The sequence below is a fragment of the Diabrotica undecimpunctata genome, chromosome 4, assembly GCF_040954645.1.
Source record: "Diabrotica undecimpunctata isolate CICGRU chromosome 4, icDiaUnde3, whole genome shotgun sequence".
In the NCBI taxonomy this organism is placed as follows: domain Eukaryota; kingdom Metazoa; phylum Arthropoda; class Insecta; order Coleoptera; family Chrysomelidae; genus Diabrotica; species Diabrotica undecimpunctata.
Window position 1 is genome coordinate 61,815,439 of NC_092806.1, and position 22,251 is coordinate 61,837,689.

General features: G+C 33.0%; 1 protein-coding gene across 1 annotated transcript; it reads left to right on the forward strand.

Annotated features, from left to right (window-relative positions):
• The first annotated feature begins 1,939 nt into the window (after nucleotides 1-1,939).
• LOC140438252 (aspartate aminotransferase, mitochondrial-like) lies at nucleotides 1,940-17,639 on the forward strand. Its single transcript, XM_072527948.1, has 4 exons — nucleotides 1,940-2,205; nucleotides 3,668-4,000; nucleotides 12,802-13,106; nucleotides 17,093-17,639. Exons 1-4 carry the CDS (start codon nucleotides 2,015-2,017, stop codon nucleotides 17,548-17,550), a joined length of 1,287 nt encoding a protein of 428 aa, XP_072384049.1. The 5' UTR covers nucleotides 1,940-2,014; the 3' UTR covers nucleotides 17,551-17,639.
• Nucleotides 17,640-22,251: the final 4,612 nt, after the last annotated feature.

Genomic DNA, 22,251 nt, shown 5'->3' on the forward strand with positions numbered 1-22,251 from the left:
CCGCAAACTTGGGAAGAATACTTTAAAGATTTACTAACAGAGACAAGAGAGCCCTTCAAACAGATTGAGAACTATGGTTTACAAGGCGTCAGGCTGATAGGATCACCAATCAGAATAAATGAGAGAGAAGTCGAAACCGTATGCAGACATCAAAAGAATGGCAAATCACCTGGCCCAGGAAATGTAGCTCCGGAACTTATTAAACATGGACCCAAAATACTAATGCAACGACAACTTTTCCAGGAATGCATAAATAAACATGAAATACCTGAGGAATGGAAAGAGTCGCATATGAGCACCATCCATAAAAAGGGAGATAAATCGAAACCTGAAAACTATAGAGGAATTGCAGTTACTAGTAGTATTAGCAGAATATATGGGAAAATAATAAAAAATCAAATAGAAGAAGAATACCAAGATATGGAAGCCGAAGAACAGGCTGGTTTTCGTGCAGGTCGATCTACAATAGACCATGTCTTCTCTATTACCCAGATAATTGAAAAGAAAGTTGCTCGTGGCCAAGAAGTCCATCTGACGTTCGTAGACCTTAGGAAAGCATATGATAGTATCCCGCTTGATAAATTATGGGGGGCACTGGGGAAAAAATATAAATATAGAATTGATTGAAGCAGTAAAAACGTTGTACTACCAACAAACAACAAGAATTAAAACAGGAAATCTAATAACACCGGGATTCAAAGTGACTAAAGGACTAAGACCAGGATGCTGTATATCCCCAACATTATTCAAAATATACCTCGAAGCAGCACTCAACAAGTGGAAGAAAAAATGTACGAATATGGGCATACCACTAATAGACTTAACTTTGTACACTCTGTGCTTTGCGGATGACCAGGTCATCATAGCACAGGACTCTGAAGACCTTAGTTACATTTAAACCTTAGCGAAAACTATTAGAAGAGTTTACAGAGTGGGGTTTGGAAGTGAACATGGAAAAAACTGAGTACATGAGTATCGGAGGAGATCAACATAACCTTTTCGTAGAGGAAAATCAAGAGATCAAACTATGTGATGACTACAAATACCTAGGAGTAAAGATCACTCAGGACGGAAAATTGGATGCAGCCATTAAGGAACGAAATACTCAGGGAATGAAAGGCATAGCCTTACTGAACAGCGTACTGTGGGATAAAAACATCTCAGAACAGAGAAAATGCTTAAAGCAACAGAAATGGACTTCTGGCGCCGCTCGGCGGGAATCTCCAGACGCGACAGAATAACAAACGAGAGAGTCCGAGAAATCATGGGGGTTACACATAATATTGTTGATGACATCAAAACGACACAACTCAGATGGTACGGACACGTAAGGAGAATGCCGGAGAATAGAATACCAAGACAAATTCTTGAATGGCAACCAAGAGGTAGGCGAAGACCAGGAAGGACTAGAAGAAGTTGGAGAGAAGGAGTTGATAAAGAAATCAGAGAAAGAGAACTGGAGGACGATCTATAGAACGATAGAATGAGATGGAGATTGGAAATCGGAAGACGTCGAAGAACGTTGTAAACCGACATTATATATATATATATATATATATATATATATATATATATATATATATATATATATATATATATATATATATATATATATATAAGAACAAATAAATAAATAAATATTCATATTATATAATAATGTAAACAATGTGTTCTAATTTTTAAAATATTTTATCATACCTAAACTGATTACATTACGAGATATTGTTAGTTTTTTTCAAATTTCGGGAATATTTTTGATTTTTGTATGTAGAAATAACAAAATTATTTTTATTCAATAAATAACTAATACAAAATATAAACCATATCAACATGCAATTAATGTAATGATGAATGTGATATTAAGAAAATGAGTCTAAAATAAATATTCGAAATGTCTAAGCAAGTCAAGTTCCTATATTGTGATTAATTGAGTCTGAAGTGCAGCAGATGACATGTATTTGTCAGACACGTCAAATTCTTAATAAAATATATTTTTGGCATAAATTAAAGTAAAATGTCCAACGTAAAAAGTTTTGGTGGTGCAAAATTTTTAGTACCAAATTTATGTATCAAATCCCAATACCGAAATACGGCTTGGTTTACAAAAGTTCCGAAAGCTGCTCCTGATCCAATTTTTGGCCTTCTAGAGGCCTATTTGAAAGACCCTGCGAAACAAAAAGTAAATCTAACTGTAGGAGCGTATAGGTTAGTAAATACCTCTTATTGACATGGAATGTATGTTGGACATGCAATGTTTTGTTGTTATGTAATTCTTTTGATATTTAAATCCTTAAAGAACGAAAATATTACACATGAATTATTAGAATCTATCAGTAACAAAATATGTTGTTCTATATTGTGCTATAACTATTTAGTAAATGCTTAAGTGGTAAAGATGCTTCTTAACAATTAAATATATCTAAAAAAGCAGAAAATAATAAAATACTTTTGTCATTCATATTCATTCATCCACTAATCCAAGACCAAAGCCCCCAACATTTAACGGCCAGCATGAAGTAAAACCTTTATAACACGATATGAAGATTTTACTAATTAAAAGAATATTTTCCCATATCCTCTAAAGATAGGTTTATTTTTATGCTGTATTTGACGCTTCTCTTGTGACATATAATATTTAATCTTATATACTAAAACGCTAAGCCCTTTTCTTGTCCACCACTTTACTCAAAAACCATATTAGATAATTAAAATATTTTTTCGGAATATTATTAGTATTACGTATGAGATTGTCAAGATATACTTTTGGTACAAAAATTCACTTCCGGTTTTGAGATGACCGGAAGTTAAAATTTACTTTAAGTTTTAGACCCCACAATGTATATATGGATCGAAAGGTCTCGTCAAGACGAATCTAAATATGTACTTCCGGTTGCAATCCGACAATTTTTACTTGCATTATTATTGATGAATGTTATGTATGTTCTTGCTTATATTGTTTGTATTGATCTCTTAATTTTTCTCGCAAAATAAAAATTTCATTTAAAAAACTCGATGTCGAGTTGGTCCGCTAGTACTTTACTATTATTAATTGTATGCTGATAATGTAGTGTTAAAAAGAAATTCTGATATATATTTAGAGCAAAGGCTAAAACAATCAAGACGAAGAAAAATGTTTAAATATTAACAGAACAAAAACTAAGGTGTTCGCTTAAAAACAAGGTTTTTACTATAAATAGGATAATTACTTTGAATAGTTTATTGGTGTGACAAAAAGGATAAAATTAAGAACTGAGATATTTGAGGAAGTCTAGGGGGGCACTAATTGATGCGAAAATGGGGAGCACATGTTAAGATGGTTAGGATATGTTCAATACCGAATTGATAATCACCCAACAACACAGTAGACAAAAAAATTTGGTTAGAAACTATCAAGCAGGTTATGTCTGTGAAGGGAATTGATACTGGCATGACTTAAGATGAAATGTTTAAGAAACTTATAGTGAAAGATAAATAAAAAGCCGACCCTGCATAGGATCAAACCTAAGAGAATGATGATGATAAAGTTTTATTTATATTTTTCGGAATTTTTATATTCAGGTGATTTATGACAATATATTTTACACTTCCTTAGCTAGATAATAATTGAATTTTTGAAATTTTTTGAATTTTTTATTTTAACTTGTGTTATTTTTTTAAATTTGTACAGAGATGATGTAGGAAAACCGTTCGTTTTACAAAGTGTTCGCAAGGCAGAATTAAAAATGATGTGCAAAGATATGGATAAAGAATATGCAGGCATGATAGGGGATCAAGTATTTGGAAGAAAAGCCTTTGATTTTGCAATGGGAGAAGGTAATGAATTTTCAGAATGTGGCCGAACTGTTTTTTGTCAAACCATTTCCGGATCAGGAGCAATTTGTGTAGTAGGTGGATTTTTGGCTAAGTGGTTTCCACGAAGGGTAGTTTATGTATGTGAACCCACCTGGCCCAATCATCATGGCATTCTTCGGTATGCTGGAATGTGTACGAAAACATACAGGTAAATGTATAGTAGGTCTTTCTCTTCTTAAATGCTTTTGTTGTTTTGAGCTGCAATCTATTATTTTAGATCATTAGCTAAGATATTCGACTTCTATCCACTTACCTTCTGCTCTCTATTTTATCTTAAATTATATATATATATATATATATATATATATATATATATATATATATATATATATATATACAAACAACACAGTTTATTAGGGCTGCAGTCAGTAGGTTTGGCCGGGATGTTATAGAAACATTCTTTTGACTTTTGGTCGAGCTTTCGGAATTCTTTTATTCCTTCTTCAAGACACTGTAATTAGAAGAAAGTGTAAATATTTACAACATAGCCCTAATAAACTGTGTTGTTTGTTTATATCGACAGTCAATAATATCCAGTATTTCTTGTATATATTTTGTTATGATATGTAAAATCGAGAAAAATATTGGTTTGTTTAAAAATATTTCAAAGTTCAAAAACATTAAAATAATTCAGATAAGTAGGATAATATCCAACAAACATTTCGAAGAAGGAAAGTTATTAAATTCTTGGATTACCTGTACTAAACAAAATGTAAGCTCTGCATAAATTATTTCTTTGTTATACTTGAGTGACCCGCATAATTTTAAGTGAAATCCAAAGACAATTGAACAGGGTTTTCCAAAATACATTAATGCAGTGATTAGAGACAAATAGAAGAGATTTTAGAAAGAGGTTTTTGTTAGTTTTTAAGAATTATAGAAAATATTATTTGTAAATAAGTTTTAGGAAATTTTATAATTATAGGTAAAAATTTGTTTGTTATCGAAATGAAAAAATGGGGGAATTGTGACGAGTTTTGATTGGCGGAGATTGAAAAAGGTGGGATAAGTATGTAGGAAAAAGTTTAGCGAGATTGAGGAGAGAGAAAAGATAATCAGTTGGTTTTCCAAGTCTGTAAGACGAACAGTGATTGTTCTCTGGTGGTTCCCAAGAGTAGCAAGCAGTAGTGTTGAATGTTAGTGAGTTTTTGTGGAGTTAGTGTATCTGACAGAAGCTGAAGCAGCAAAATATTGTAAGTCATATTTTCCTACTTATATTCCAAGAGTCACTGTTCAGGCCAACGAGAGATTCAGTTTATCGTAAAGAGAAGATATTCCAAGAGTCATTTTTCACTCGGGCCAACGAGAGATTCAGTTTATCGAGAGGAGAAAGGCTATCATAATTTGAATGATTGTTGCTTTTGAAGGAGATCATTAAGGACGATATACTTGCAACAATCTGTTGTAAGATTGCTGATTACATAGGGAGCGGTTGAGAGGAGATAATACAGTCTACAAGGAACAAGGATTTGGACCACTCATCATCAGAGAGAGATATTTTTGTTTTCTGCAGTTTTTTTCTTTTATTGATAACACAATTTTTACACGTAATTTAGAAAGGATATAAATATTTTGATTAGGAGAGTTAGAATAGTTTGGGATTTTGAGTTTTCAATTAATATTGTTTGTACCATTAATTTTGATTGTTCACGTACGGAGAACAAAATTTTGAGAATCCTTATATGAGATTTGTTTATTGAAAACTTTTGAGTGTGAATTATTTCATTATTTTTATTTCAATATATAGTGTTAGATCATATGTGTTTTTTATTATTCCGGTATTCTCTGGACCTTACCTTTCACATGTAATAGCATAGATATTGAAGCACGAATTTAACCCTGAGATAAAAGAATTAAAAATTGTGATAGAGTCATAATCATATCATTTAAATAATTTTAATTAATCAAAAAAATTAATTAGCTAATTATTGCTTGGCGCACCAAGACTTTAAATATCACAATAACTGGCTTCCAAAACGTGGGGCTTGAAAATATCGCAGCTTTACATTTGAAGGAAGGGAAAGAGATCTGGAATAAGTACAGGTGATCCAGAGATAAAAACATATACCATTGAGGAAATTTGAATTTGAAAGTATTTTGACAATTTTTCCAGGGAATATAAATTTGATTTATTGATTGATCGTAGTTAGTGGATATTTACTGCTATTGAATTATTTGATTTTATTTTCTTTACCAATCGTACATTTGATATTTATTTTGAATTATTTGAATTTTACTGATTGCATATTTGATTATTGTCGTGAAAATTTAATACATTTGGGGAGAAATATTGTCGTGTTCTGAAACATAATTATAGAGTGTTGTAAAATTTCACATTTGGCGGGGACAAAAACAGTAACGAAAAGAAACAACATGTCGACCACAAGGAGTCAAAGCAAAATGCAAGAAAGGAAGGAGGATAACAGAGAAGAGGAAACAATTATTGATGAAGGATCGGATAGTGAAGGAAATGCTACAATAATGGAGGAAAGAAAAGAAACAGGGATGCTGGAAAAATTATTAGCAATGATGCAAATACAGAGACAAACAATAGAGAAAAACCAAATTGAAACATCAAAGAAAATTGATAGAAATCAACAAGAAACAAAACAGACAATGGAAGAAAACCAACGGGAAACAAGGCTAGCAATAGAACAAAAATTAGAAGAAAATGATAGAAAAATGGAAAAGCGTTTTGACAAATATGAAAATGAGGTAAAAGTCTGTTTAGAAAAAGTCAGAGAAGAAACAGAGAGGAAACTAGAGATGCAGAGAGAAGAAATAGAAACTAAAATGAAAGATATTAAGACTGTACAGAAAAAAGAATTAGAACAGTTAGAAGAAAAATTTGAAATGGCGCTACAAGAAGACAGGAAGGAAGTAGAAAGAAGATTAAAGCAAAATGAAAAACAAATGGCAGAAATTGAACTAAGAGGGGTAGAGAGAAAAGAAGTTATCATCCATGGAACAAGCGAGTCGAAAATACAATTTGGCGGGGATATTCGGAAAACACACCCAGTACCGTTTGTTAAAAATTTGAAAACCAAATTACAACATATTAGATATTTTGACGAGTGCAAAGAAACAATTAGAAACCATTTGAAAGAAGGAGCAGCGTTATGGTATGAAAGCAAGGAAGATGAGTTTGAAAATTGGACAGATTTTGAAAATAAATTTCTCAACTATTTCTGGGGGAAAAATAAACAGAGAGAAATCAACCAAGAGCTACAGAATGGAAAATATCACGAAAAAATGGGAATATCTGAAGAAAGATATGCTTTGCAGATATATAACAATTCAAAATATCTAGAATACAAATATTCTACCGAACAGCTGGTAGAAATGATCAGCAGACATTTTGAGGAAACGTTGGAAGATCAAGTGATTTTGAGAAACTATCAAGATATTGATAGTTTGTGCCAATTCCTTCAATTAAAAGAAGCGAAAAAAAAAGAAATGAGAAATGGAAGACAACATGACCAATGTAATGGACCGGAAAGAAGGTATTCATCAAATTATGACCAGAGAAACCGACATCCCAGATCAACAAACGAATATAGGCCGAGAAATTACAATAATTACAATAGACAACAAAATTACGATAACCGGAATGATACACAAAATAGAACAAATGAAAATCACAACAGGAATAGAGATGCACAAAATCCTCCGAATAGGAATACTAACGAACAAAGGGACGATAGAAATAACCAGAGCTTCCAACAACAAAATAGAAGGGAGATGAATCATGTAGCAATAGGAAACGAAAGACAAATTTCTAATTCTAATCTAATATTTTTAGACGCATTTATAAAACATAAAGCGATTAAAATTGTGATTGATTCTGGCTCGGAGATATCGCTAATCAATAAAAAACTAGTAAAAGAATTAAATTTGGACAGATTTGTGTATAAGATTCCTAGGGTTGATTTAGTGGGTGCAAACAATAAAAATTTGACGACAGTAAACGTAGGTTTGGGAGTACAGATAAGAGTGGGAAACAAATTCCATATTATGAAATGTGTGGTGATTGAAGATTTAAATCATGATATGATAGCGGGAATTGATGAATTGAGGAAAAAAGATATCACCATAAATTTTTCGGAAAATAAACTGGAAATCAGAGCAGAACCAGACAACACAGGAGAAGAAAAGCAAACAGATAGGAAAACAAATTCTGGAAGGATCAATGCACAGGAAAAACGCAAAGAAATCGATATGACTGTAGAGGATAAACCGAAAGTACAAGAACAAGATCTAACAGAAGAGAAAAAGAGAAGGAAGAAAAAGAAGAAGAGTTCGAAAAGAAAGCAGGAAAATAAGATGGAGACCAGAGAAAAACAGGAAAGAAGAATTGTTGGCAACCGACGATAAAACAGAATGGAAGCAGGAAGAAAAAGAAAGTATCATCAGAGAAATGAAAGGAATAGAAACATGGTGCTCGGAATACCAAAGGGAATTAGAGGATAAAAAGAAAACAGAAAAAAAAATGGCACTGATGGACGAGAATCCAGAATTTTGTGAAGAAGTATTATGGACAGTGAACACATGTGAACAAAAGGAGGATGAAAGAAAAATAAATTGTGGAGAAAACAGGGGAAAGAAAATAGAGAAGATTTTAGGAAACCATGGAGATCTTATTAATGAAGTAAACTGAGTGGCTAAAAATTATGAACTTTCTGTTAAGGGAAAATACTTGGAAAAATGTAAAACGAAAATATATCCAATCCCGTATAAAGACAGGCAATATACGGGGTATTTTAACATTCACGACATTTATCAGTATCATAAGTAGATTTTAATAACATAGTAAAATAATTTGATCCTAGAAAACTTTTGTCATTTTTAAAATTTAACAAAGAGTTTTCGGCAGATCAAATGGCGGGGATTTGTTATGATATGTAAAATCGAGAAAAATATTGGTTTGTTTAAAAATATTTCAAAGTTCAAAAACATTAAAATAATTCAGATAAGTAGGATAATATCCAACAAACATTTCGAAGAAGGAAAGTTATTAAATTCTTGGATTACCTGTACTAAACAAAATGTAAGCTCTGCATAAATTATTTCTTTGTTATACTTGAGTGACCCGCATAATTTTAAGTGAAATCCAAAGACAATTGAACAGGGTTTTCCAAAATACATTAATGCAGTGATTAGAGACAAATAGAAGAGATTTTAGAAAGAGGTTTTTGTTAGTTTTTAAGAATTATAGAAAATATTATTTGTAAATAAGTTTTAGGAAATTTTATAATTATAGGTAAAAATTTGTTTGTTATCGAAATGAAAAAATGGGGGAATTGTGACGAGTTTTGATTGGCGGAGATTGAAAAAGGTGGGATAAGTATGTAGGAAAAAGTTTAGCGAGATTGAGGAGAGAGAAAAGATAATCAGTTGGTTTTCCAAGTCTGTAAGACGAACAGTGATTGTTCTCTGGTGGTTCCCAAGAGTAGCAAGCAGTAGTGTTGAATGTTAGTGAGTTTTTGTGGAGTTAGTGTATCTGACAGAAGCTGAAGCAGCAAAATATTGTAAGTCATATTTTCCTACTTATATTCCAAGAGTCACTGTTCAGGCCAACGAGAGATTCAGTTTATCGTAAAGAGAAGATATTCCAAGAGTCATTTTTCACTCGGGCCAACGAGAGATTCAGTTTATCGAGAGGAGAAAGGCTATCATAATTTGAATGATTGTTGCTTTTGAAGGAGATCATTAAGGACGATATACTTGCAACAATCTGTTGTAAGATTGCTGATTACATAGGGAGCGGTTGAGAGGAGATAATACAGTCTACAAGGAACAAGGATTTGGACCACTCATCATCAGAGAGAGATATTTTTGTTTTCTGCAGTTTTTTTCTTTTATTGATAACACAATTTTTACACGTAATTTAGAAAGGATATAAATATTTTGATTAGGAGAGTTAGAATAGTTTGGGATTTTGAGTTTTCAATTAATATTGTTTGTACCATTAATTTTGATTGTTCACGTACGGAGAACAAAATTTTGAGAATCCTTATATGAGATTTGTTTATTGAAAACTTTTGAGTGTGAATTATTTCATTATTTTTATTTCAATATATAGTGTTAGATCATATGTGTTTTTTATTATTCCGGTATTCTCTGGACCTTACCTTTCACATGTAATAGCATAGATATTGAAGCACGAATTTAACCCTGAGATAAAAGAATTAAAAATTGTGATAGAGTCATAATCATATCATTTAAATAATTTTAATTAATCAAAAAAATTAATTAGCTAATTATTGCTTGGCGCACCAAGACTTTAAATATCACAATAATATATATATATATATATATATATATATATATATATATATATATATATATATATAGATATATATATATATATATATATATATATATATATATATATATATATATATATATATATATATATATATATATATATATATTCCCTGTATCATTTGAACGGTAATACTTATAAAAGCGAAATTTGGAGGGAGAAAATAGACAGACGTAGGTTTCTCAATTAGTCATAATAAGTGACGTAATTGGGATAGATGACGTTATAGAGTCACTGTGATCGATAATTTTACATGGCGAGTGATATCTCGTTTGAAATGTATTGAACATACCTATTTAATTATTATTCTAATTTTTTTTTTTCAATTTTCATTTCATTTCATTTTTCAATTCTTAAGTTGTTCTTACTTTGATAAGATTTTGCAAAAATGTTTATGCCTTGAATCTTTAGTTTAATTATTATTGTTTCACGAGACGTTTATATATTTATATATGTGCAGAATGGTACGTACTGTAGCCAACAAAGTAGCAGCTGTTTAAATAATATTGGTGAATGTAGAAACAATTTCCATACTGCGGAAAATCTTTTTAATGAGAGAAACCCTGACGGCCTGACCGCCCTATATCGGGGACTTCTTTGAGGAAGCTTCCTTAGAACTTTGAAGAAACAGGTAGGGTTCAAGCTGCCAAATGATCTGGTTAAGCAACAATTATTAATGGTAAAAAAACTGACATTGCAAAAATCGTAGTAAACCCTACTTCTTGTGTCTATCTATGGAATCAGTTAAAGGACAGTACACCGAGTGTTATCCAAAAGCAAATTTCGTCCATATAAATTAAAAATTGTGCACCATCTTTCAGATGATGACCATGATCAAAAACTAAAATTCTGTGAAAATATGTCCAATCAAATTAACTAACAGCCAGATTACATAAAAACAATTTGTTTGAATGACAAAAGTACTTTTTTCCCCAATGCACAATTAACACCCACAATGTAAGGTCTTGGAGTTACTCAAATCCATACGTCTTTAGTGAGTATGTAGTGAACATACTCAATATTCAGAAAAAGTGGACAGGTATTTTGCGAAACCACATAGTTAGGCCTGTTTTTCTTAATACCGTTGAAGTGTATTTATAGATTTCACAAAACGGAATTGAGCCGTTATTTCTTGAAATTCTGAAATATAATTCAGATAAATTCGTCAACTTGGAAATAACGTTTTAACAATATGGTTCTCTTGCACACTATTATGGTGCAGTAAGACGTTACGTAGATGAGGAGTATCGTGGCAGATGAACTGGACGAAGAGGTTCTATAGAATGGCCAGCTCGGCCACCGGACTTCAGACTATTAGATTGTTTTCTGTGGGGTACCTGAAATCAAAGGTTTATGTTACGTTCAGTTCAAGTTATCAAAAAACAGAACTAAACTAGTTTTGTAAAAGTTAAAAATGGGTTAAATGGTTTCTAGCGCCTATCGTCTCGGTCCGTTCTGGTCCATCTTTTTCTGTTAGAATACGAGTATCTCGTCCAAGTTTCTTTCGCTCAATACCTTCCTATTGCTAGTCCATCTTGTTTCGGATCTTCTACGTTTCCTCCTCTTCGCTGATTTTCAATTTCGCGCAGATTTCGGAATTCTGCACTAATTCGTTCGGACTACATGTCCATACTATGGCAATTTTTGTTTTTCAACATCTTCCACGCTCCTAACTTTGTCTTGTCATGATATTCTGTATGACCTTCGTCTAACATTTGGCATGATTTGTCACATAATTGAATAACTAGCAGTCTACCAGTCTACCAGCAGTGTACTATCTTGCCAGAGTTATTTAAAACCACTTCTTCAGTTTTCTTTGGTATTAGATTTCCATTTACGCTGTTAATTCCCAATACTATGCTTGGATTTGTTTTCATTTAAATAGTAATTTACGTCTTCTGGTATCTTAGGTATCTAATTTTGCAGAATCTAGAAAAGCAAAAGAAAATAAACCAATGACAAGACGTAGTTTATAAAAAGAATTCTTGTCTTCAGATACTTATCTGTATAAGATCTAGTAACTTTAAGTAACGCTGTAGACAAAATGACGTAAAATTCGCGTTTTTTATAGCAAAATATAACCATACGCACTCATTATCACGACAGTCGCAGCCGCTGCAATTTCTGTGTCGGATATGTTGACGTTGGCTCTAGAGGGAACAGACTGATTTTGCCCCCAATACTCAACCCAATGTGTGGATGCCTCACCGAACGTGGGAACACAGTTGACCCAACGTTGGCTCCAACGTTGGCGCCAACGTTGGATCCCATGTGTGAAGCCAGCCTTATGCTAAGTTCCAGTTAATTTTTAACCAATATTCAACATTTATAATATTTGTTATTATTACTGTTGTTCTATATTATATATCACAACAACGAAAATGGTTAGTTAGCCTTGTAACAAATTAATTAGATATTTTGTTTTGTTGGTTATTTTTTAAACCTATTGTAATGAGCTCACACTTAACATTCACTCGATTTTATTTTCTGTATTGTCAGTATTACCGTGGACGTAACATAACTAATTTTTGTCCATCCATAGTGACTATTCATTGACACCATCTCAAATATGTACTCGAAAGCCGATACTAACTTTTTGTATAATAAATAATGTTTATTATCAGGTACTACAACTATAAAACACTGGCCTTGGACTTCGAATGTTTGAAAGAAGATTTGCATAAAATACCCAGTAGATCCATAGTGTTGTTTCACGCTTCAGCACATAACCCCACAGGAGTTGATCCTACACCTGAGCAATGGAATGAAATAATAGCTATCTGTAAAGAGAAGCAATTTTATATTATTGTTGATTTCGCATATCAAGGTTTTGGTTCGGGAGATCCCGAGTTCGATGCATATCCTGTGCGTCAGTTTGCTAAAGCTGGGATTGGTATGGCCGTATGTCAAAGTTTCTCCAAAAATATGGGTAAACGTTATATACTTTTATAAATTTAATATATATTTATTAAACTATATTTATAATATTTACTATGAATAATCAATGTGTAGTTTTTTGGATCCTAACTTCTTAGTACTGTTTAATTTAACATAATATGTTTTCAAACTGTTTCTTCAATACTAAAAACGATTGGCTTCTTATTTTGTACTTTATTTTGGTACATCTTGTTTCGGAAACATCTAGAAATTTAAAGCAAAAAGTAAAAATTCGAAGATTTTTACTTGTTCGAAACCAAAATTCAAATTCTCACCTAAATATGTGCTTTCTACGATTTACAGAACAAGCAGACGATGAACTGGTCGACATGGGGAATCTAAAATTGCACTCCAATCATATCGACTCATCTATGTAAGAACCTTTTATGAACTGGCTTCTAATACTCAAAATACGAGTAAATAAAGATATAGAGAAGACAGTTAAGATTTGATTTCACGTATAGTGCCTCTACAATTCGCTTCGACTCATTAGAGCGACTCGGTAGGAAGCCCTGAACGTATTCTTTGTCAAAGGAAGTAAAAATGAAATAACTTCCTAAAGATGCAATCGGCGAATCTGAGAATAAAGCAAAAAGTAAAAAATCCGAAGATTTCTACTTGTTTTAGTTGGACGAGGACGAAATTCGTATAAGCGAATTGTGGAGGCACTATACAACGAAATCAAATCTTAACTATCTTTTTTTTTTATCTTTATTAACTCGTATTTTGAGTATTAAGAGCCATTTCGTAAATGGTTCTTGTTTAGAGGAATTGGTATGATCTGTAATGCAATTTTAGATTCCCAATGTCGACCTATTCATCGTCTGCTTGCTTTGTAAATCGCAGAAGGCATAAGTTTAGTTGAGAATCAGAATTTTGGTTTCGAACAAGTAGAAATCTTCGGTTTTTTGGCTCGCCCGTCGTCCATCTGAGGAAGCTTCTACTAAATCTAGCACATGGTTTGCTACAAATAAACTAAAACTTAACTCTGATAAAACGCAAAATTTGGTTATATCTGCAAGTAATTTACACAATGATCCAGATGACCAGGAGACTTTTAAACTATTGGGAATAACCATAGATCATCGACTGAACTGGTCGGCTCATATCTCACAACTTAGAAAAAGCTATCAAGTTCATTATTTGTTATTCGCTAACTAGAAAGCGTTGTCAACTATGAAACATTAAAAATGACATACTTTTCTTTATTATACTCTCACCTAAGCTATGGTGTAATTATATATGGCAATTCAACAAATGCACTTTAAATTTTTGGAATGCAAAAGAAAGCTGTCAGGATTTTAGCAGGGGTTAGTTTTCTAGAGCACTGCTGACCTTTCTTTATCAAATTCAAAATTATGCCGCTACCGACTTTGTTGATATTTCAAGTTCTAACTGAAATTTATAAAAAGAATGCACATTTAATAAAGCAGTCTAATGTCCATGTTCACAATACGCGAAACTGTCACTACCTATGAACAAATCGTTCTAGATTATGTCTTTCAGAAAAAATGGCCTTAAATTATAACTATTACAATATTTTACCAAAAAGTCTTAAACAGCTAAGCTGTAATAGTTTCGATAAAGTTATAAAAAAATATCATCGAAAATATGAAATAACATCGAAGAAATATACGAGCATATAAAGGCGAGTATAAAGCAAGCAGCATTCGAAGCCCTTGGGGAAAAAGAACATATAACAAATAAACAGCACTATTATGAAATAAATGAACCAACAAAAAGAATAATTTAAGAAAAAAAGCAACTATACAGAAAATGGCTGACTACAAACAACGATGAAGTTTATAAAGAATATAGAGAAAAAGATAGAGAAGTGAAAAAACAAATAACACAGCAAAAGAATGAAGAATGGGAAAGAATCTGCTTAAATATTGAAACATATATAGGAGGTACAAGAACTTCGGAGTCATGGAAAGTACTGAGAGGATTGAAACAAAACTCAAAAGAAAAAATTAAATTGGGAAATATACAGGACAAAGAATGGAAGGACTACTACAAGGAACTATTAACAGAACAAAGACCACAATTCATTGGAAAAGAAAACAGGCGAAGACGAAGCAGATTTCCACAACAAGAAATACAAATAACAGATAGGGAAATGAGAACGGCCATAAAAGCAATCAAAAATAAGAAAGCACCGGGACCTGGAGGCATCTCACCTGAGCTTATAAAATACGGATCAAAAAAATTACACCGGATGATACAATGGATATTTCAGAAAGCCATAAATGGAGAACAGCTCCCAAAGGAATGGACGGCGGCATATATGACATCTATATTTAAAAAAGGAGATAGAAAACGATGCGAAAACTACAGAGGAATAAGCGTAATATCATCAATAGGAAGATTATATGGGAAGATACTACGAGAAAAGATAGAGCAAGCGATAAAAGGCAAAATCGGAGAGGATCAGGCAGGCTTCACGGCAGGAAGAAATACAGACGGAACTCATAGAAGCTACAAAAGCTCTGTATAAAGAAAATAAAGTGTCCATTAAAATGGGAACAAGAATCATAGGAGACTTCACCACAACAAAAGGGCTCCTGCAGGGTTGTTCCACATCTCCAACCCTATTCAAAATATACTTAGAGAAAGCCTTGACTACATGGAAAAGAAAATGCGAAGGCATGGGAGTACCGGTACGGAACGAATACCTATATACATTAAGTTTTGCAGACGATCAAGTAGTGATTGCAAAAGACCAAGACGACCTCAGCTACATGATGAAAAAACTACAAGAAGAATATACCAAGGCTGGCCTAGATATTAACCTCGCGAAAACAGAGTACCTATCTACAAGTGAAGAAGACATAGAAGATCTACAGATTGATGACAACGTAACAATCAAAGGAAAGGATAAATTCAAATACCTGGGGTTTATAATCACGAAAAAGAAAAACAGAGGAAGAAATTACACAAAGATTAGGACAAACAAGAACAGCAATCCGACAACTTAACTCAGTATGGTGGGATAGACACCTAAATATGAAGACAAAAACGCAGATTTATAAAACATTAGTGCGAAGTATTATGACATATGGGGCTGAAAATTGGATCATAAACAAGAAAACCAGCAGTAAGATAGTAGCAACAGAGATGGAATGCCTGCGAAGATGCTGCAGAGTAACAAGAATGGATAGGAGAAGTAATGACGAAATAAAGCAAAGAACATCAATAGAAACAGACATACTAACATATATAGAACAAAAAAGACTAAAGTGGTATGGACATGTAAGAAGAACTAGCGACAGCAGATGGATAAAGAAAATAACCGAATGGAGCCCCATAGGAAGGAGGAAAAGAGGACGACCCCGAAAATCCTGGAGGAACGAAGTAGACGACGCCATGAGTAAGAGAGGACTGAACGATGGAGAATTGAACAACAGAGAGAGATGGAAACGGTTGAGCGAGGGAAGGCAGTGAATACTGTAGAATCCCTAAATATATATATATATATATATACATATATATATATATATATATATATATATATATATATATATATATATATATATATATAAAATATCTTCTGAAACATTGTTTTTACTGCTCAGAAGAATATATGACTCATTGCAGAACATCCACTGAACTGCTTACCGTAACTTTGCCATAAATATATTTTTCTGTTTAATATGTGTTCTTGTTTGTATATATTTAACTTACGTTTTATATTACTTTTTTTGTTTTTTAAATTGCTACAAACAATATTTTTGTATCTGTTATGTAGTTAATTAAAAACTCTACTATTCTCTACTTTCTTGATTTTTCCATTTTTTTGTATTTAGTGTCCACTCGTTTATGATTTGTACATAACAATTTTTGCTTTTAAATAATTCACTCTTACCAAAACGATTTTTATTACCTAGATCTTTTGAAAAACTGACTTTATTCCTTGTTATCGTTTCTTTTAATCAATTTTAGATTATAATTGTTAAACATATAAAATATGCATTTCAGGACTTTATGGAGAACGAACTGGTCTGGCCACATTCATCTGTGACTCTCCAGACGAAGCAAAGCGAGTGGAGTCCCAAGTAAAACTTATAGCCAGATCTTTATACTCAAATCCACCAATTAATGGTGCTCGAATAGCGCTAGAAATTCTATGTGATAAAGAACTCAAAAAATTATGGCTCTCAGAACTTAAACAGATGGCAGCGAGAATCAAGTGGACAAGAAAAACTTTAAAAGAGGGAATAATCAAAGCTGGATCAAAATTGAATTGGGATCATATAACCAACCAGATAGGAATGTTTTCGTACACGGGTATAAAGCGACCAGCTGTACAAAAAATAATAAAGGACTATCACATTTATATGATGGAAAACGGAAGAATATCCATGTCAGGACTTAATACTAAAAATATCGGTTATGTCAGTGAAGCTTTTCATAAAGCCACTTCTGACAAAAAGTAAATATTACTGTGATAGACGTTTTTGTGTTAATAAAAAAGACGACTGTTTTATATTTTTTTATATTAAAAATAAAATTTTTGCTATTTTTGCGTACGTGTATTACTGAGTTACCTTATGCATTTTTCTTTTGCTTTTTCCTTTATAAATAATTTTAAATATGTAATAATTTTCATCCTGACGTAAACATTTTACTCTGAATGAACCAAATGCACAGGTAAAGCACATACTCAAAGCACTTGCCATGTTATAGATGGCGTGGATGATGTTAGTGGCAAGAGGTGCATTTTTCGTGATTTATTTCGTAACCAACAAGAAGAAGAAAAAAATTTAAAAAATATGGCCAAGGCGATGTATTTTCAAGGCGTGAAAAGAATGTATTACTAAGTAAAATGGACAGTGGGCATTTGATAAATTGTACTCACATATCAGCAAAAGATTTTAAAAAATTAACACTCTTCGTGAGTCCTAAAATATCTCAAATGGATACAAAATTTCGGAAAACCATACTATCCAGGATCGTTTAACTATTACACTGCACTTTTTAGCTACATGCGACTCCTATAATACTAGCTTACAATATTTATTTAAAGGCAAAGTGAAAACAACGCATATTTGTAACGTGTTTAATAAAACAACCGGTCCTATTTTATGTAAAAACTTACAGTATATCTTATCAACTAACTTACTCATAAGGGCGCCGCATTTATATTACGAATACATTATTCTACAATTCTCTGGAGTAGTCCATATTTATTCTATCTTGTATGAAAGCCTCTTTATGTAAGCCAGTTGATACATCTTTAAAGTTCTCAACACACATCATCGTTCCAGGAAATGTAACCGTTATATGAGAAATTAGATCGAAATTAGCTTGTTCGTTGCACTGCTCTCCTCTTGGATCTGAGCGTCTCGATCAGCAACTCTAAATGTAGGCCCAGGATGGCGGAATCTACAAGACTCTCCAGCTCTGCATGAACTCCTCAGAAAGAAATAACAGTCTACTGTCTTTGAAGGACACGATCTCTTCGGGTTAACGCAACAGACCGTAATTCTTACTTCGTTTTCTCGGAAGATCACTTCAAGCATGCTTATGACAATCTTTCAATCCAGATTTTCTAGTGCATGGCCTATCTTTGGCCAAATTATTGATGCCATAATTGCACACGATGTTGTTCAAATTAGTTGGAGCACACTATATGTCCTCTTAGCTTGCCATGTCTGTATAAGACTTCCTGGTCACCATATACAGCAAAGATCGAGAACTATCTTCTAATCGCAGTACTCTTCCAACTTTAGCTGACTTTTGAACTCGTCCAAGTGACCGAACTTCTTACTGAATACGGACGAGATTTATTTAGTCATCTAGTCTTAGGCAACATAATGGGCTGGAACTTCTGTGATCACGCGAATCTGGCACTCATTCCTTCTGCCTAATTTGAAATAAATTCCTTAAAGCTTAGTTGTCGGTCATCTTTGTTCTCATGTTTAAGGGTTCGTGCTTCTGTTTAATTTAAACCAGTGTAGACGATATATGTCAACAATTTTAATTTTTTTTTACCTTTTGGCAATGTATTAATTCGGTCTATTACCTCATTTATCCTCTTTTTAATGTCATACGGACCTTCACGTTGTTTTTGCAATTCAGGAGACAAGCCTTGACAATGTTGTAGATTATTAAGCAAGACAAGATCACCTACTTCAAAGCTTTCATTCTTGCATCGAGAATCATATTTATCTTTCGTTCTGTCACTGGCTAACTCTATATATTGTCGGACAAGTTTATGAATTTTTTTTATTTTTAAGTTCATGAGGTGAACATATTCTTCTTTTGGAATATATTCCTCGGAAGGTCTGCTGCTAAACTCTATGTCGCAGGGCAAACGAACTTCACGATCTGGTCCCCCGTACTTTAGGAGTTCATTCGGTATTCGGTCCTCTCCTGGTGATTTTTTATTTTTTAATTTCTTAAACGCTTCCTTTATCTCTTCCTCCTCAATATTTATTTCTTCTGTTGTCGTCAACTCCGGTGTCTGCCCATGTTTCCTTCAAAATATGTTTCGTTTTTATTAGTTTATTCATCTCTTCTCTTTGTCCTCTGATCATTCTCCATATTTCTTTTTCTCATTCAATAAGTTTCATTTCTCAGTCAGTTATAATGGTTGTATGCCTGTTGTGTTTGTTGTGCTCTGTAAAAAGGCTTTACAGCCTTTTTACAGAGCACAACAATTAATTTTCAATTTTTGAAATTTTTCCCAGCTTTCCTTGATATTAGCGTTTTCTAATATTATTCCTCACAATCTTTTCTGATATTATTTTTCTATATAGGTATTCCGTGGATTCCGTATTTAGTCGTTCAACTCTGATTTTTGTTTGCGTTGGCGCCGCTGTCTTGGGTGTAAAATTTTTCATGGTGATTCTTCTTTTACATAATACTAGGCTATGGTCGCTACCTGCATCTGATGAGTTGAAGACTCTTTCGTAGATTATTTGTGATGGACGTATTACTGTTGGTTATTACATAATCGATCCTAGATCTTTGTCCACGGTTGGTATTGGATGTATATTTGTGTTGGTCTTTGTGGTCAAAAAATGTGTTGTTTATTCTAAGTTCGTTATTCGTGCAGTAGTTTATCAGTAGTTTTCCATTTTCGTTTTTAACATTCTCATTATGTTTTTGCTTAATTTCGATTATTACTTGATTGCCTTGCTACTATTCGAGCGTTAAAATCCTCCAATATTATCATCTTTTTTCTGACTTCATCTACTACTTAAGTATAAACATGAAAGGGATAATCTTCTCTAAATCCAACCGATATTTCATCCCAAGTTAGATATGTTGATGGATGCAAATATTTAAGGAGGTTAGAAACAAATACTTCAAAACTTTCGCTAAAGGCTAAAAATTTGGCAAGTGTGTCAATATATTTGCTTGTTTCCTTAGTAAGTTTCCTATAGAAATGAGCATGTATAATAAGGAATTGAAGTCTTCTTCTAGACAAGGTCAACCGGTAAATCTCCATGGATATGCTGTTTGTGCGAAATATATCCTGATGATTTTGATTGAATTTGCACCACCTATATTTAGTAACTATATAAGAGCTCTAATTTTAATTACATCAGTATTTTTATACACCTATTTTTCACAGAACCTTCGTTGATCAAAAAAATGCTACAAATTTCAGATGGCTCCTTGCATTTAATATGTTCCTTAGGATCAGATAAGTGTGCTACAATGACAAATTGTGTGAGACAAATTTTAATGAACATGTCACTGGATCAACATAGACTCTAAGGTGCGATCTCATAGAACGTGAAGTGGTGTCCTTCATCGGCGAAGAGAAATAGAAAATAGGTGATAGAAAAACACAAACTATAAAGACAGGAATCAACACAACGTGGAATACCGTTATTTCTTCTCAATATTTGTGACTGTCTATATATGGCCAGCGCTTGCTATCCCGTTTTGTCGGTAAATCGATCCCGGTTCAAAAGAATCGGAAGCTGATGCACCGCATGTCCAACCCTTTGGACGCGGCTAGAAGAGGTACGATTAGTGTGGTAATAATTTTACTAAGGTGTGGTCTAACGAAGTTGTGTTGGAATTTTTATAATTGTACAAATTACTGAACTTAATAAAATTTTTTTCCGCCAATACTGATGGCGTACAACCTACTTAACCCTTAATACTCACCATCGGACATTTTGGAGTAGATCGAGTGCATTTATCAAAAAGCAAATATTTACTAATTTCACAGTAACGTGAGATCCCAACCGTTGTCTCTTTTTTGATCGTTAATATCGTTTTTCTGTTTTTCTTTGCCGGCGTAAACTAGAGAAGAGCGTCGCCATTCCGCGAGCTGTCTGATTCCAGCTTAACACTTTAATGGAAATTTAAAGCTGATTTGTAGCACGTACTTACCTCATTAAACCTTTCAACGTGACTGGAGACAGGTACGGCCACTGTTGTGGTAATTTTACTATTAAGTGTTCTAACGAAGTTGTGTTGGTATTTTATATCATTGTATAAATTACCTAAGTTACTAAAAATTTTACCGGCAATACTGGTGGACAAAACTTACCTAAACCCTGTTCTCGAAGGGACACGCTTCATTGAGATAGTTATCGAGAAGTTAATATTTATCAATTTCACATTAACATATGATGCCATCAACAACTCCAAGCAGCGCTTTGTAATGGACTGAAAAGATACTCGCGATGTTCAGAATACCTGGAATGATGGGGGCCTCTGAACGCATTGATGCGCGAGTCAGACAAATATATTCGTAGGTCTGAGAAACCATGTGTTACAGACGATGACTACCTGAACTATAATAGCAGCTATAGAGGACAGAGCGGAGTATATAATAACGTTGTATATTATTCTTATAATGTTTATGGGATTGCTTCCATCAAGAGTTCCATATAGTAGAACTCTAGGGGTAGTTTACCCCTTGCATGGGGTTGATTAACTCGAACTTACTGGATACTCATAATTACTTTATTGGTTATCTAAGTACAATAATAGAGAGAGTACCCAGTTGACGGATGACAACACTAGCTTCGACTGTTCACTCTTAATTCTTAATTCTTAATAATCTACTACCGTTATTTTTCGGGTATTTATGCATTTCATGTTTTAAATATAATTTGTACACAATATTTAATAAGCTTTTGATTACATTGCAAATTTCACTAGATCAG